At 41.0% G+C, this 16,474-nt stretch overlaps 1 protein-coding gene across 4 annotated transcripts in view; it reads right to left on the bottom strand.

The window, feature by feature from the left end:
- Nucleotides 1-16,474, bottom strand: part of RYR3 (ryanodine receptor 3) — a 508,658-nt gene that overhangs the window by 297,593 nt on the left and 194,591 nt on the right. For all 4 annotated transcript variants that reach the window (XM_041743628.1, XM_041743630.1, XM_041743629.1 and 1 more), the window contains exon 3: nt 15,995-16,102. In XM_041743628.1, coding sequence (XP_041599562.1) covers nt 15,995-16,102 — 108 coding nt within the window. The remainder of the gene's footprint in view (nt 1-15,994; nt 16,103-16,474) is intronic.

Here is a 16,474-nt window from a genome sequence, read left to right as displayed (position 1 = left end):
CCTGAAACCATAAAACTCATAGAAGAAAACATAAGGGAAACTCTTTGCCATAGGTCCTGTCGGTGGATTTTTTTTGATATGACACCTAAAGCCCAAGCAGCAAAATAAAAAATAAGCAAGCGGGACTACATCAAACTAAAAATTTGCACAGCAGAAGACACAATCAACAACAAAGTAAAAAGGTAACCTATAGAATGGAGAAAATATTAATAAATCATGTAACTGACAAGGAATTAATATCCAAAACGTATAAAGAACTCAGACAACTCAATAGCAAAAACACCTTAAATAATCTAATTAAAAAATAAGCAAAGAAAAAAAAAATAAGCAAAGGACCCAATTAGGCATCTTTCCAAAGACAACATGAAAATGGCCAACAGATAGATGAAAAGGTGTTTGACATCGCTAATCAGGAAAATGCAAATTAAAACCACAATAAGATGTCACCTCACACCTGTCAGAATGTCTATCATCCCCCCCGCCCACTCCCCCCACCAAACACACCCCACAGACAAACTCCAAGGAATAACAAATGCTGGCGAGGGTATGGAGAAAAGGAAACACTTGTGTACTATGGGTAGGAATGTAAGTTGGTACACCCACTGTGGAAGTTCCTCAAAAAATTCAAAATAAAACCATTGCATGATTCAGCAATGCCACGTCTAGGTATCTAACCAAAATAAATGAAATTACTATGTTGAAGAAATATCTGCACCCGCATATTCACCACAACATTATTTACAATAGTCTAGACATGAAAGCAACCGAAGTGTCATTGACAGATGAATGGATCAAGGAGTTGTGGTGTTGGGCAGCCCCGGTGGCGCAGCGGTTTAGCGCCGCCTGCAGCCCAGGGCCTGATCCTGGAGACCTGGGATCGAGGCCCACGTCAGGCTCCCTGCATGGAGCCTGCTTCTCCCTCTGCCTGTGTCTCTGCCTCTCTCTCTTTCTGCATCTCTATGAATAAATAAATAAAACCTTAAAAAAAAAGGAGTTGTGGTGTTTACTATTCAGTCACGAAAAGAAGGAAATCCTGCCATTTGTGACAACATAGATGGACCTCAAGGGAGGGCAATTAGACAAAGACAAAACTGTATAGTATCACTTTATATAGAATCTAAAAAGAGGCAAACTCATAGAAAAAGAGATCAGATCTGTGGTTATCAGAAGTGGTAATTAGGTAAAGGTGGGCAATGGGACAGACTTTCAGTTACGTGATAAATCTGAGGATGTCACATACAGCATCATGACTCTAGGTAACGCTGCTGTATGGTACACTTGAAAGTATCTAAGAGAGTAAATCCTAAAAGTTCTCAACACAAAGCCAAAAAATTTTTTTGTAACTCTATGAGATGGCAGATATTAACTAAACTCACTGTAGTAATAATGATACCGTATATATACATCAAGTCATCATGCTGCGTACCTTAAACTCACACAGTGCTGTATGTCAATGTCAATTTATCTCAACAGAACTTAAAAAACAAACAAACAAACACATCGTAGCTGCTTTCCTTATTACTTTGGGAGAGACTGCTGCTGATTAATGATTCCCCACCCCCTCAGAAGCCAGAAAAAGCCAACAGGTTATCTAAGAAAGTCAGTCCCAAGCAAGAGGGAAGGTCAGAGGGACAAATGGACTGCCTTTAGCCAAGGCAGCTATAAACTTTCCTGGTAACCTACTACTACTTGCTAATCAATATTCATCTGTAACCGCTTATGCAACTTGAAGAATCAAGGAAGAGCTTCCTTAACATGCTAGAAAATGGTGCCTGTAACCAGAAAATGGAAATGACATACCGTAGGTACTTCAAAAGTGATTTTTGAATAAATGGAAAAAGCATGGCATGGTACAATATAGCTACAGACCATGGGAAATCCATTACCTCAAAGAGAAAAGAAAAAGTTTAATAAGGGCTCACATAAGGCAGGAAAAACTGAAAAACTGAAACTGGAATTAGGTAAGTCATTGTTATCTTTAGGTTCTTCATAAAAATAAAGTATCACTAAAGTGCTTGAAGTAATCCCGCCTTTGGTATCTTGCTGATATCTCCTCCACAATATGCATGGAATATGCATCCCTAATGTGAGAGTTTGGTCTCTGACTTATTCTCCATGAAATGGAACCAGAGTTCACATTTGTGACAGAAGAATTAAGATGGGTCTGAGCAGCCTTGTTGCCACACTGAGGCAAGGATGCTCTCAAAGACATCAGCAGTGATTTTCAGAAGGCTATCACCACTCCCTTTGCCCGAGAGAAGGCATCTGGGCATCAGAGAGAAAATGGTGACTATGTTTTGGAATATGCAGGGTCGGTGGACAGAGACATGAGCTTACTAAGATAATGCTAAAGCAAGGAATGGGGTGACACAGGGTGGGAAAGGTCACTGTAATGTACGGTTAGGTTTCCAATCATTTTCACGTCATCTCAGTTCAAATGATGATCATCCTATATTGAGGTCATTCCTCAATCACTAGATTGTAAAACAAGGACACAGAATAGAGGCTGTTTAGGAGGCGGGAGGACTCTGGCTATGTGTTTGGCTCTTGCCACTGATTTGTTAACAGAAATCCCTTACTGATCCCTTACTGATGAACTACCATGGGGATTACCTTTAAAAAAAAAATCCAGTCTGAAAACACTGTAGGGGTTCCATCTGGGACAGAAAGGTGGGCAAGGTCTCATGGGCTAGATTTTCTGAAGCCAGGTGGCCCTAGCTTCGAGGAGCTTGGGGGGCATTGCAAGTAGGGTGTTGTCTCAGCCTGCCCCTGCACTGGAACCCACTGGGATGTGAGAGGAAAAGGTGCATTCAGCCCAAGACTCCCTTCCCAGATCAACTGAGTGCATTTCGAGTAGATCTTACAGATACGGAAGTCTTTTGGTTTAGAGGGCTAAACACAGGCATGTTTCTTAAAAACAGCATCATCTGGGGCTAGACATACCCGTGTTCTGTGCTAGAACCTGAAGATAAATCAAAGTAGCTATTACTGGATAAAACATGGGTAAATGTCAAACATGGAAGTGTCCTGACTGTTTTGGCACACTTCTCGCGATAAGCAGTTGTGACATCACTCTTCAGAAGAGGCTGTAGCTTCTTAACATGGTTTCATGCAAGAAATTAAACTGTTTTTCTTCTGTTGGAATATTTTAGTAGGTTACTATAGGGGAAAATAAACAAAAAAGGAAAGATACAAAGAGATTCCTCTTATACGAGGGATACGGTGGGAAAGACAAATGCAAAGGTGGGTAAATGTCACATGATGTCTGTTATCCACAAGAAAGAAAGATACCAAGGTCCATTAACAAAATTAAAATGAAGTTAATAAATAAATACCATTAAAAGTATACAAGTTAACGAGTGCTTAGGGACAGACAGACAAATGGGGGAAAAGGACTGGCAGATCTGAGGAGTTTTTTTGCATTTCTGTGAGCACAAAAATGAGGTGAAACAAGATTAGTTGGAACTGGACCTGTCAGGATCAGAATTCAACAGAGGAACTTAACTGCTCCTGGTTGCCGTGGGAACAGCTCAATCTAATAAAAAGCAGCAAATGAAGCAAAGAATGTTAGAGGTGAAGCAACCATGTCCTAGGTAGCTCCACCTGGGGAAAGATGCAGCAAGGAGTTTGGGGGAGATCTGTGCTCTAGGTAAAGACTGAGTTTATAAGACTAGGAAGCAGAGGGACGCCTGGGGGTTGAGGGGTTGAGCGTCTGCCTTTGGCTCAGTGTGTGATCCTGGGGTCCTGGAATTGAGTCCTGCATTGGGCTCCCCGCAGGGAGCCTGCTTGTCCCTCTGCCTGTGTTCTCTGCCTCTCTGTGTGTCTCTCATGAATAAATAAGAAAAAAAAAAAGACTAGGAAGTAGAGCTCCATATAAATAGGTCAATCTGAGACTACATTCTGAGAGGCCTCGGGAATACTGCCGTCCTACCGTCTCTCTCACTGAATGACAGCACAGCTAATAAATCATGGATTTTTATATCACTATTGCTTACACGTCCAAGTGGCTGCCAGGAAGGAATATGAGGCAGGGAAACTGCAGTTGTTCATCCTCCTGGTAACCCAGTTCAACTGCTTGAGGTCAGAGAATTGTGGTGTCTGCTATTTAGACTTGCCCCCAGGCCCTCTGTACCACCCTGGGCGGTGGGCGGTGGGGAGGCCTGGGTGGGGTGTGGGAGTAGAACAGGCCATCAACACCACCACAAAATTGACAACCCTGAGCAGAGCAAGAGATACTGAAATGCACCTTGTCAAATATTCACCCTCCCTTGTCCCTATTATTGGAAATCTCTAGAAACTTGCTATTGGATCCACTTCAAGGCTGAGGGAAAAGAATAGGAGTTTGAGATATTATACCACGTCAGGTCGTTATTTCCAAAATATGCATAAATCCTAAAATTGGATATGGGTTTGCAAACAACTGGCATGGGAAAACCCCATGAGGGCAGGCTACCCCAAGTAGCCAGGGTCCTCTCATGGGGAGCCAGGTCTGTAGACTAACAGGGGCAGAACGCCTGTTCCTGTCTCCTCTGTAGCTGTACTTGAGCTGCACACAGGGAGTGCCACATCAGCTTGGGGAGGGTCAGTGCCACAAATCTCTGCTTGGCTGACTCAAGGTGCCTCAGCAATTGTGGTTCCGTTACCTGCACCCACTGAGGAGACATTTGAAGACTTCCATACTCCAGCAATAGTTCTGGAAATCCGTAAGAACCATCAACTTAATGTGTAGATAAAATAGTTATTTTCCAGGTTTTTTTTTTTTTTTTTAAGTATTACATTCAACTTACCTTTCTCATATCTCACCAAAGACATGAGCACGGGTATTTTCAGGAATAATCTTTGCCATGAATTTCCCTCAGGGGTCCCACTGGTCCTACCCGGAGAGCAGGACTTGGGGGGAACACGGAAGAGTTGGCACCTCCCCAAGCCCATCCCCGAAGGCTGTTCTTCAGCAAAAACATGTCTGGCACAGGCCACAGTGACATGGGAACAGCTCTTAGTTCACTGTGTAGGACACCACCTTCCTCCCCTGCCTCCCACCTTCCACCTCACAAAGGCAGACGAGCAACAGAGGAATGGGGGCAGAGAGCCCAGCCTTGAGTGCCTGCCATTAAGGACGTGGGACCAGGACCTTTCTACTAACCTGCCTCCTCCCCTTTTCTCTCGATGATGACAAAGGATGCATGGTTGGTGCCCAGAAACACTGAATGCCTCCCCCTGGTGACACAGGTAAGACCTGGAGTAACCCACCAAGGATGAGGTGAGGAATGGCAACCAACAAGGGTGCCAACTCTCTGGGGTTCATCACAATCAAACGTCTATAAAGCAACAGCTTTAAGTGAAAACATATGTTCAGTGCTGGGTGAACTCTTAGAACAGGGAGTTCTGTAAGAATTGGCTTTATGGGCTGCAAAGTCCAAAGCTGCTGCAGTTGCGACACCAGGAGCCAAGTGATAATCAACATGGTTGCTAATTTTATGTTTTGCCCAGTAAGGGCATTTTTTTTTTTAAATAAAAAGAAGAAAGCTGTCACCTATATCACTATCACCTATGTCACCTATATCACTATAAACTATCACTATAATTTCCATGAATAAATAAACAAGCCAATAAATAAACCAACTGGATAACCATTAGCTATAAAAACTATCAAAAAGATATAAACATAGAAAATTTTTAAAAAGGTAGAGGCACCTGGGGGTTCAGTTGGCTGAGGGTCTGACTCTTGGTTTCAGTTCAGGTCTCAAGTCTCAACCGGTGGAGAGACTGAGCCCCCCAAGGACTGTGCTCAGCAGGGAGTCTGCTTGGGATTCTCTCTCACCCCCTGCCTCTGCCCCTGCTCACGTACACACAGGTGCACTTGTTCTCTCAAATCTTTTAAGGAAAAAATTTAAAAGGTAAATCTTTCCATTCATGAAGTTAGTTGAATGAAACAATTCCTACATTGTAATTAATTTCCTGGTTACTCTCAAATCCTGATTCCTACTGCAGACACGGGTCCCGGGATAGTGTCTGAAGATGTCTAAGAGCCGCTAATGTAGGTCAGAGGCCACATTTTGCTGACAGATGGACACACCGTGGGCCAGAGTGGCACACACAGGTGGGAAATCCCAGCATGGCCTCCAGCAGGTGCTATACCCTCTCCCACCAGAGCAACACGCCCGCCCCTCCCTCTCTCCCACTCAGCACCAGCCTAAGGACAGGCACAGGGAGTACAGTTAAAAACAGAATCGTTATGCTATTCCAGTCCCCTTTGCAGAGCATGAGGTCTCTTACCCCAAGGGCCCCTCCCCTTAATCTTCTTGTTCTTATTCTTTCTTACTTTCTTTCCCACTTGGTCAAAAGTCCAGGTTCTTCCGTTCTAAAACCAAACAGTAGTGATCATGGGGTTGGGGTGCTAGCCACAGGGTTTTTACTCCACGGAGGACTGAAATGCCAGTTGAGATCAGGATTTCTTGGTACTAAGTTAATTGTTGTTCACCAGAATATCCACACAGGTACTTTCATGAGATGGAAAGAAGTTGGAGTTTTTTTCTAGGTCATTCAGTTCTCCCTACAAATATATAATTTAAACACTGGTAGCTGTTAAGAAGTAAATTATGTGATCAAAGGAAAATCCTAATAAATAAACTGAAAGGTTTCTATTCTCCCAGGATTTCTTGAATTCCAAATGTGCTTCATTTTCAAAGGTAAGCAAGAGTTTTTAACACAAAAGTCCACTAAATTCAAATATCTTATAATTTAGAATTACAACACATTCCCAAAAATTCTGCCAAAATTCATTTTTACAACCCATCTCTGCCCCTGTGCCCCCCAACTAAACAGTTACTTTTTAGAAATTCAGCAAAACTCTCACCAATACACCCCCACCCCTAAAAATGCAACTATTTACTGAACACAGCATGGGCAAGAGAAAGCTTAGATGCCCCAATCCCTCTCATTTCTCTAAGAAACTTTAGCAAAAATGATTGTTTTTTTTTTTTTTTTTTTGCAATTAAAATGTAAAAAACAAAACACAGCACAAGGAACCGCTTTTAGCCCAGCCATAGGGAAGAAGCTCAAGCTTTCTAAAATGATGGAGGTCATTAGGACAAGACTAGACTAACAGAGTGCTAAAGGTCAAGAGAGAGCAAAAGAAAGGAAAGAACTCCAGGGTTTGTGTAACATTAGCAAGGCTAAATGTTATCACATTTGTAAAACACCAGAATCGCAAAGCCATATCCACTTTAAACGAACCCCTCCCCCCTCAACTCAGAATGAGAAAAGTTCCTCCAAAGAAAAGGCAATTCCACTGAAGCTGAAGCTCTATATTCAGGAAGGGGGAGGAGGACTGGATCATCAGGAGCTTTAAAAATTCATCTTATGGGTTCTTTCACTGGAAAATGCTTCTAGTGGGGTATGCAGAAATGTAAAAAGCTAGTTAACCTTAATAGGGGTTATTCTCAATCGTTGAAAGGAACATTTCATTTTTCTGCTGGTTTGTTTTGGGGATGTTGGATGAGGAAGGAAGACTAACTAGCTTTCTTCATTTGTATGATGAATTCCAGCCCTACGGGAGAGCTGGAATCGCATGATGGCACTAGGAGAGGGTGGAGGCACTGAGCAGCGAGCTGGCATGAAGGCAAGGCTGCACACTTGTGTCATTTGACCAAGTTCAAACCTACGGCCACAGGCCATCTGGACCACATGCAGAATAAAAAAAAGACTCAAAAGACCACTTTCAATATCTTAAAGGGGGAAAAATTACTCCACAGGCAAGCCATTCTCTAATTGCGGAGCAGCAGTTTAACAAGCCGCCTGGCAATGAAATTTGAAGTGTGCAGCCACGTCTAATTCCATGAGATTTGAAGTGTGTGGTGCAGGGCTGTGTTTTTAATTGGGGAGGCACAAAGGATGGAAGTTGCCCTCAACACTCACACATGAGAAGCCCAGTTCATTACAAATAAGCTAAAGTCAGTTGTCCATGCAAAGTACATATATATTAAAAAAGTGAATAACATACCCATTCCGATAGGTCACTGAGCTAGCAAAATCAAAAACAAGACAGTAAATGGATATTTTAGTGGATGCAGGTCTTGCCAAAAGCTTTCAAGTAACTTGAGGAATCTTTGGATGCTTGCTATAGGGGGAAAAAAACCAAAACCAAACCAAAACACAACCCAGGAGAATAAAGGGGTGGGGGGTTGATTTCCCACCTGGTGAGTATGTGGTGATTCCAGCTGGATGTTAGCAGTGGTATTAGATGTAGAAGTTTGCTTTTACTTGTTTTCCCCCAGTATAGTGCTGATGTCATCAAGAAACAGCAAGCAGCATGCTATAGTCTAAGTGCACAGGACTTTTTCATAATTACATTTATATAAGAAAATCCACCCAAAGAAAATGGTCAGTACCCATGTCAGGCAAATTTGGAATTTCCTTTTTCTTAGAAATATTACAAACAATCATTTTGATTTTTTTAAGCCAAAGAGGTACTTTCTTACCATGAGCTAAGGTCTTCCAGATGGCATATTTTAATTGGATAGGTTTTTATGAGTTATTTTGGATACATTTTCATAAGTATCAGCTTATCAGAGAAACATAAAAATCTATTATATTAGCATAAAATCCTAAAATTATGGCATAATGTGAGAGAACTGTAAAAAGGGGAAAAGAAAGGAGGAAGAAAGAGGATATATGTTTAATGATAATTTGGTCTGTGAAAAAAATATATTAAAAACCTTAGTTTGGAGGCCTTTCAGAAATTATTATTTAATTTCTGAAAATTAAATTTTTTAAAAAATTTAATTTTATTAAATTTAAATTTATTAAATTTTAAATAAAATTAATTAATTAAAAAAGTAAATAATAATTTCTGAAAATGATGTCTGGCTCTTCGAAGAAAGAAGTTCTGTCAAAGGTACAGAATACCTCCCATATTCTTCCACAGGAAAATTTGTAGAGGATTCAGGTCTCAAAAAAATTATAATTATTATAATTATTAAAACATTATTATGCTGAGTGACTTATTTCACTCAGCATAATTCCCTCCATCACTTCATACTTTAGGGTTGCCATCTAAGAGTTTGGAAAATTCTGGGTCCGCACCAAGGTAGAAAGAGAATAACACATCGATTCGACTCTACCTAAAATCATGGGAGCCAGGGTCTCAGGAACAGCGGCAACACAAACAGGCTACTGTTTCCACGGCTAATCAGTGATAGGCTACAGTCAACCGGACACACCAGAGGAAGTAAGGAAGCAATGCTTTTCCTTTTTCACTTGGTGCACGGGGACCTTCACAGAGGAGAGAAAGCTCTTTTGCATCTAAGTGCTGTCAGTATTCAGAGAGGGTGAGACGAAAGCCCAGAGGAATTCGGAGATTTGGCACAATCGAATTCCCAGTAGGCGACGCCAGTACTGTACCTAAACCACCTGTCTCTCAGGTTCATCCCTCCAACAGGCTACCTCCACCCTGAGTGAACTCTAACACAGATTTTTGTTTATTTTTATTTTTTATTTTTTTAATAATAAATTTATTTTTTATTGGTGCTCAATTTACCAACATACAGAATAACACCCAGTGCTCATCCCGTCAAGTGCCCCCCTCAGTGCCCATCACCCATTCACCCCCACCCCCCGCCCTCCTCCCCTTCCACCACCCCTAGTTCGTTTCCCAGAGTTAGGAGTCTTTATGTTCTGTCTCCCTTTCTGATATTTCCCAACATTTCTTCTCCCTTCCCTTCTATTCCCTTTCACTATTATTTATATTCCCCAAATGAATGAGAACATACACTGTTTGTCCTTCTCCGATTGACTTACTGCACTCAGCATAATACCCTCCAGTTCCATACACAGGACAAATTTTTAAAGAGTAGTTTTTGACATATAACTTTCCCCAAGCTTTTTTTTTTCACATGTAAGAACTATTTCATCAAATAGGTTTAATTATTTTTTAAATACAAAAATATTATTTTTGTAGCAGGGATGGACAACCAGCTGTAAGTTAAAATAGAAAGGGAAGAATCCCAAATCAGAAAGTTATTTTTCTCCACTTCAAAAGAAAAAGCAGGGGCAAGTTAAGTAGAAATTAGTGCCATGGCATCCTACTCTAGTTAGGCAGTAGGCAGGGGGAGGAACGTCCCCAGGATGAGCCACCTCACAGGCACTCGAACTGTGGCGGCAGTGGGCTCCCAGGTGTGGGCACTGAAGAGGGGCTCAGGGAGCCTGAGACAGTGGCTTTTACAGATTAGTGCAAAGAAAGTTCAGATTTGAATGCCTAATGGGGCCATTTTGATGTATCCTGCCTGCTCTGGCTTTATAAAGGGCACATACAGGCAGGTCCTGGGACTCAGATCATAATACCTGCAGAAGGGACTTTGTAGTTTTCTCCAAAAGAAATCTTATGCACCCTTCTAAAGGTGTAATTAATGCTTAGTGCTAGATTTTATTTATTAAATAATTTCTCTTAAATGTAATCTTGGAACGCCTGAGTGGCTCAGCAGTTGGGCGTCTGCCTTCGGCTCCGAGTGTGATCCCGGGATCTGAGATCGAGTCCTGCATTGGGGTCCCTGAAGGGAGCCTGCTTCTCCCTCTGCCTGTGTCTCTACCTCTCATGAATAAATAAAATCTTAAAAAAAATGTAGTCTTTAAAAAAATGTCAATCGGGATGACGCTTATTTAGAACTGTGTACATAGTTCCTCCATCAGTCTTGTTCCCTTTCCATACAGATACCAAAATCAATTCTCATTCTGGTTCTTTTCTGGCAACTATTAAAGAAAGGCAAAAACCCCAGATTGAGAGGCTAAATCTGGATGATGGGATATCCCTTCTACAATATAGAAATGGTGGGAACCCAGGGTCAAGGATTCCTTACCAAGAGGCAAGAATCCTCTTGGTGTTCTTCATTCTAGATGAATTCATACAAGATCTCTAAGTCTGGGCACAGTTAAAGTTCAAACTTTAGTTGAGGGGCTTCTAACTCTCCTCATCAGCACCTGTTTTGATTCGTTCATTACCTAACAGTCTCAGGGTAGATGTTTATCTTTCACGGATTCTTTTTAAATGATGTTATCTTTCTGTGACTTTGTAAAATGGATGAACGTCCTAAACTTGACCACAAGGTAAGTATCTCATAACATGTACTTTAACGACTTTTACACAAAGACAGTGTAATGTAAGATTAAGTGTCACTGCCCGTTATAAGGTCACACAGTGCCAGGAGACAACCCCTAGATTCTCAGAAGGCACAGGCTCATCACTCAGACATGTCAACCGTGTATACCACATTTGTACACTTCTCTAGCAGCTGTGTTGTGTAGTAGTCCCACTCGATAGACAGGGCAAATGAAAGCAACCTGATGCTCCTTTTAGGGTTACTAGGACTATCACATAAGCATTATGGGAAATTAAAGAACTACATCTCAGTGAGGATACCTGTGAGAAAAGTCCTTATAGAAGTATTATCTTTCCAGGTCACACTTCCCAGTCAAGGTTAAAAGGCTAATTGTGTATGAGCATTCTAGACTAAACACAGCACCTAAAGCGAAGCATGATTTTATGCATTCATGATGTTATGTGTTTTGTCTTATCTAAAGTATAACATTAATATGGCAATAACATTAATGCATTTTATGTTTGTGTGGGGGGGTCTTTTTTTTTTTTTTAAAGTGGTAGAAGTCTAACAATGATTAAGTCAAGTTTTAGAGAAAACCAGAGCCCTTATCAGGAGGAGTGCAGCTGGTAATTGTGTTAATCAAGGCCTTTCACTTTTAGAAACATTATGTCCATTCACGTCAAAACCCACTTGTTCTGTGGAGTTCTGTGCACCCGGTCATGTAGTGTGGCCTTCTTCCTGTGAGGTATCTGAATGTGAAAGGAGGGAGTAGGGTAGAGATGAAGAGGAACCAGTATATATTTTGTGCACTTGTAAAGATTGCAATCATTGAATTTTCACCCAATACTATGAGGTAGGTTGCATTTTTAAGATCTGGAAAGTAGGGTACAGAAAGGAAAAATAATTTGCCCCAAAGGTCACTTGATACACATAGCCTGGAGGGAAAACACATCTGGCTCTAAAGACAGCTCTTTTCACTACCAAGGCTGCTTGCTCTCTATCAAAGTCTTTTCTAAGGGACGGTGGGACTGAGGGCTCAGAGGGCAATGGCGACATCTCGTTTAGTGCCATGTCCTGCTGAAAGTGGCTGGGTATTTCACATATTGTAGGCCTGATCAAACAAAAATGTGAAAATATTTTAATATTTGTATGCAGGGGTTTTACTTCCAACTCCGGCCATTTAGTTGGCCACAATGTCAAATATCTATCTCTTGGTGATTTTCTCCAGAATAAAATCAGACAGGATTTAATCAGAGTCAAGTTGACCCAAAGATGAATTCAGCTAGGGTGGACTGTGGGGGGCACCGCATGTTCTCTGCCTCATTTTTTCTCCTTTTCAACATAGAGCTGAAAGGCTACTCGCTATAGCTGAGGATGATTCAATAAGAAACTCTTGTTGTTAAACAAAGCTGGACACCTTTGTTTTCTTTTTTGGCAAGGGGAAGTGCTGTAGAATTGTAAACCCTTGCAAAAATACTTCTGCACATGATCAAATGAATAAACAAACAACCAAAGTCATTTTTAAACATGTTCAGTTGCTGCACAGCAGTGTACAGACACACCACACGAGGACCAATTTATGGCTAGAAGGAAAAATTACACTCTTCAAAGCATCCCATTTGGTGGCAGTCATAATCATTAGTGAAAGTAATATCTATTTAAAAGCAGTAAATGCCTATTTCCAAACAGAATGGACTGGCAAAGAAAGGAAACATCATCCCACTCAAACATCCCCAGGCTTCCCAGAGAATCATTATAGTCTGTCATGTTAACTCACTTCCTCCCCACCCCCCTTTTTTCTTCCCTGCTGAATATCGTCTAAAATCAAATTAAGTACTAATGGTAAATGTGCACAGAAATCACTTCAAGAAAGTAAAACAATCAGACTTAAGAGGTTATATTAAAATATTATTTCTCATAATAAAGATCCAGAGCCCGGATGGAATTGTGGGAGCATTCCAAGAGGGTTACGTAGCTGAGGCTGTTAGCCAGGTGACTAGTTCATACAACTAGCAACAAATAACGTCTTAACAATTTCAAAAGAGTTCCCTTTCCTATCAGTATTCCAGCTCTCCTTCCAAGTCCCTTCCTTCTAACTCTAAGATGGCTGGTCAATGATGATAATGATGATGATGGTGGTGGTGATGAAGATGATGATGATGATGATGATGATGATGATGATGATAGCAAATGTGTCAAGATGAGAACTATTATGTTCTCTTTGTCTGGTAAAATAGCACAAAAAGTCAACACAACATATATGGGAAATTTCAGAGTCTGACCCAACCTGGTGATTATTGTTATCCAATGAATATTTAATAAAAATGTCATGGATCCTTTATTGTGGACTCAAGTTTTTAAAAAGAATGAATCACCCAGAAAGATTTAACATACTGGTTTTTAAATAGGGCAAATTAAAGATGGCCCCTGAAATATATAATTATATTGAGTAAAATTCTACAACAGGGCTGGTATTTAAGGTAGGTCTTATTTGTATGTTCCAAAATTAAGTATTCATTCTTATCAAGTTGATATCTACATTATTTTTGGAAAATTAATTGCTATTTATTCTTTAAGACAAACCAAGTTAAGACTATCATTTAAGTGCATGGCAATTAAGAAAAGCGAGAATTATAACCAGAATTTCTGAATTTACTTTGTCATGTACAGAACTTATTGAAACATACAAGCTTAATGAAAAAGAAGCCCTTTTAAATACACTTTTCGAACAAAACAGGATAAGAGACTGCCTAAGGGATAATTCTCCAGTTAACATTGCTTCTCTCTAATCTTCCCAATTTCTGTCATTGGTCCATAAGTTGGCAGAGTCTAGCTGATCTTGTTTGAAACTGAAAGTGCTAATATTCCAAATCAATCAGCTCCCCCTCACCAAATAGGTCTATATATGAGGAGTTGCTGATTTTGGAAAAAGAATCAGGAATTAAAAATAGATTTGTTCCACTGAGCTGAAAGATATATGCCTATAGAGGAAAGCGTTGGTACTGAGGTCATTGCAAGGGGGAAGTGACACAGACTTCAGTGAACATGCAAAAAACAAAGACTCACCTGTGTTAACGCTCTCCAGTACAAAACAAAGCTATTCTGAGGTGGCTGACAAAAGCATATTATTTTAAACCAAAAGAGCAAAGAATTACAAACACTGGTGTTAAGGACCCTAGAAAACTAATGAAACATTCTAATTATATAGGTGAGAATACAATGGGCCCAAGAGATAATTCACACTACGAGCTGGAAGATGAACTACATGTACTGGTTCCCTTGAGTCCTTGGTCATCATCTCTTCTACCATAAATGAAACATTTATTTTATTTTATTTTATTTTATTTTATTTTATTTTATTTTATTTTATTTATTCATGAGAGACACAGAGAAAGAGAAGCAGAGGGAGAAGTAGGCTACACACAGGGAGCCCGATGCAGGACTCGATCCCAGGACTCCAGGATCATGTCCCAGGTCCAAGGCAGGTGCTAAACCGCTGAGCCATCCAGGGATCCCTGAAACATTTCTTTATTATTTATGAGTTCATTCGAGTCAAGTGAGAATAAATTGTGCTACGTACTACAAATTGTTCTACCTACATGCAGTTTACTCCCCAGTATTAGATGCAGGAAATCAGACTTGCAATTACAGCACAGAAAGAGGAGAACTATTTACTGACTGTTGCTCTGCAGGGGCACCTATCCCAGACTTGTGGGCTCAACAAAGACTTCTCAGTGGATCCACTACTGAAACTGGCTCCTTGAATGAGCAGTAGAGGGAAGTTCCCATTACACAGGGGAAGAGAGGGAAGAGGGAAGCTGTTCTAAATGGAGGGAAGAGCTGACACACGTGATCAGAGGCAAGAGAGCACTGTCATATTTGAGGAGGTGAAAAGAATTCGGAATGGCTGGGACACGGAGTGCCTGGGGGAACGTGGTGAGTGACTGGGCTCACAAATCCTGAAGGGTTTTATGTCTAGCTTAGGAATTTGGAATTTTTCTCAAGGTAATGGGAAGACAAAGGGTTTTAAAACAGGTAAGTATAATGATTAGATCTGTATTTTGGAAAAAACATAATAATAGAATAGAATTAAAAAAATGGTGGTGAGGGTGGATAAGTATAGGAGAAAACAAAGCAGTTAAGCTCCTGCTATAATATAGAAGACGGAGTCTAGCCATCTAGAGCAATATCTAAGGGGGGATAGAGACAGAGATTTGGATTTGAGATATTCAGGTCACAGAATTAAAATAGCTGATAATACATGGATATAAATAGATGTAGGTCATTTGGGAAAGAAAGAGTCAAAATAAGTCCAAAGTCTATGATTAAAGCCATTCTGACATGAGAGGTATGGAGCATAACCCCTCAGTTTAATACTTAGGACCGTTCTACTAACAATAGAAACTCAAGACCACTCTATATTTTCTCATCATGAGTGAAATCATGGAGCCCTGGGAGTCAAAGACTGAATTCTACCAGAAATCCTCACCAAACTGCTAATAACCTAGTTGTACTTCATTGCGGGCAGTCATAAATCTCCGATGAATTTTTTCCAAGAAAAATAACTGCCTAACTGGCATCCTCCCTCTCAACACCCTCCTCACATTTCCTGGTGAGTTACAGGTTAGGGAAGGGGGAGTAGATTCAATGTCCTATGCCCTGCTCATGCAGCATCAATGGTGATCTCTTCCATTTTCTGGTGGAAGCTGACTAATCAACGGACTCAGAATTAAGGCTGCTCAACAATAAGAATTAAACACAGAAAGATTTAGTATCTCTAGGTGGATCAGCTCAAGGATCTGAAGGTTTCCTGGTTTGGAACTGGAGGGATGAAATGAAGCATGCACTTCCAGGCTGTGCTGCGTCCCAATACCCACCAGGGATGTGAATCAGGTACTTACCCCTTCGCCACCATTTTCACCTGTGTTGGCAAGCATCTCCTGCAGGGCTCTCACAGAGAGGGACTGTTCCAGCACAAAATTGCAGACACAGAGATCTGGAGGAACGTACTGTGGAAATAAAACCAGAATGAGGATACCTGCTCACACCAGTTGGGGACCAAACAAGAACAACCTCAAGGGAAAAGAGCCTATGAGTCAGTGATAGGTGGATGGATGAATGAGCAGGAATGTAGAAGGTAGATTTCTCCTTATTCAAGGTAGGATGGGTTTCAAGCTGGATTCTAAAGGATGCAAAGAAGAAAATCCCTAATTTGCAAGGACACAGTGACCAAGGTGTCAGGAGCAACCTAAGTGTGGCTTGTGGTATATAGAGGGGAAGTGCACACAAACAGCCGTGTTGAAGAAGGGAAAGGTACACTGATCCACACTAATGCCTAAGCAGCACCAAAGGAAGAAAGACACTGGGACCTCATCCACAAT

This window comes from Vulpes lagopus, chromosome 2 (genome assembly GCF_018345385.1).
Source record: "Vulpes lagopus strain Blue_001 chromosome 2, ASM1834538v1, whole genome shotgun sequence".
In the NCBI taxonomy this organism is placed as follows: domain Eukaryota; kingdom Metazoa; phylum Chordata; class Mammalia; order Carnivora; family Canidae; genus Vulpes; species Vulpes lagopus.
This window is presented reverse-complemented; position numbering and strand designations above follow the sequence as displayed.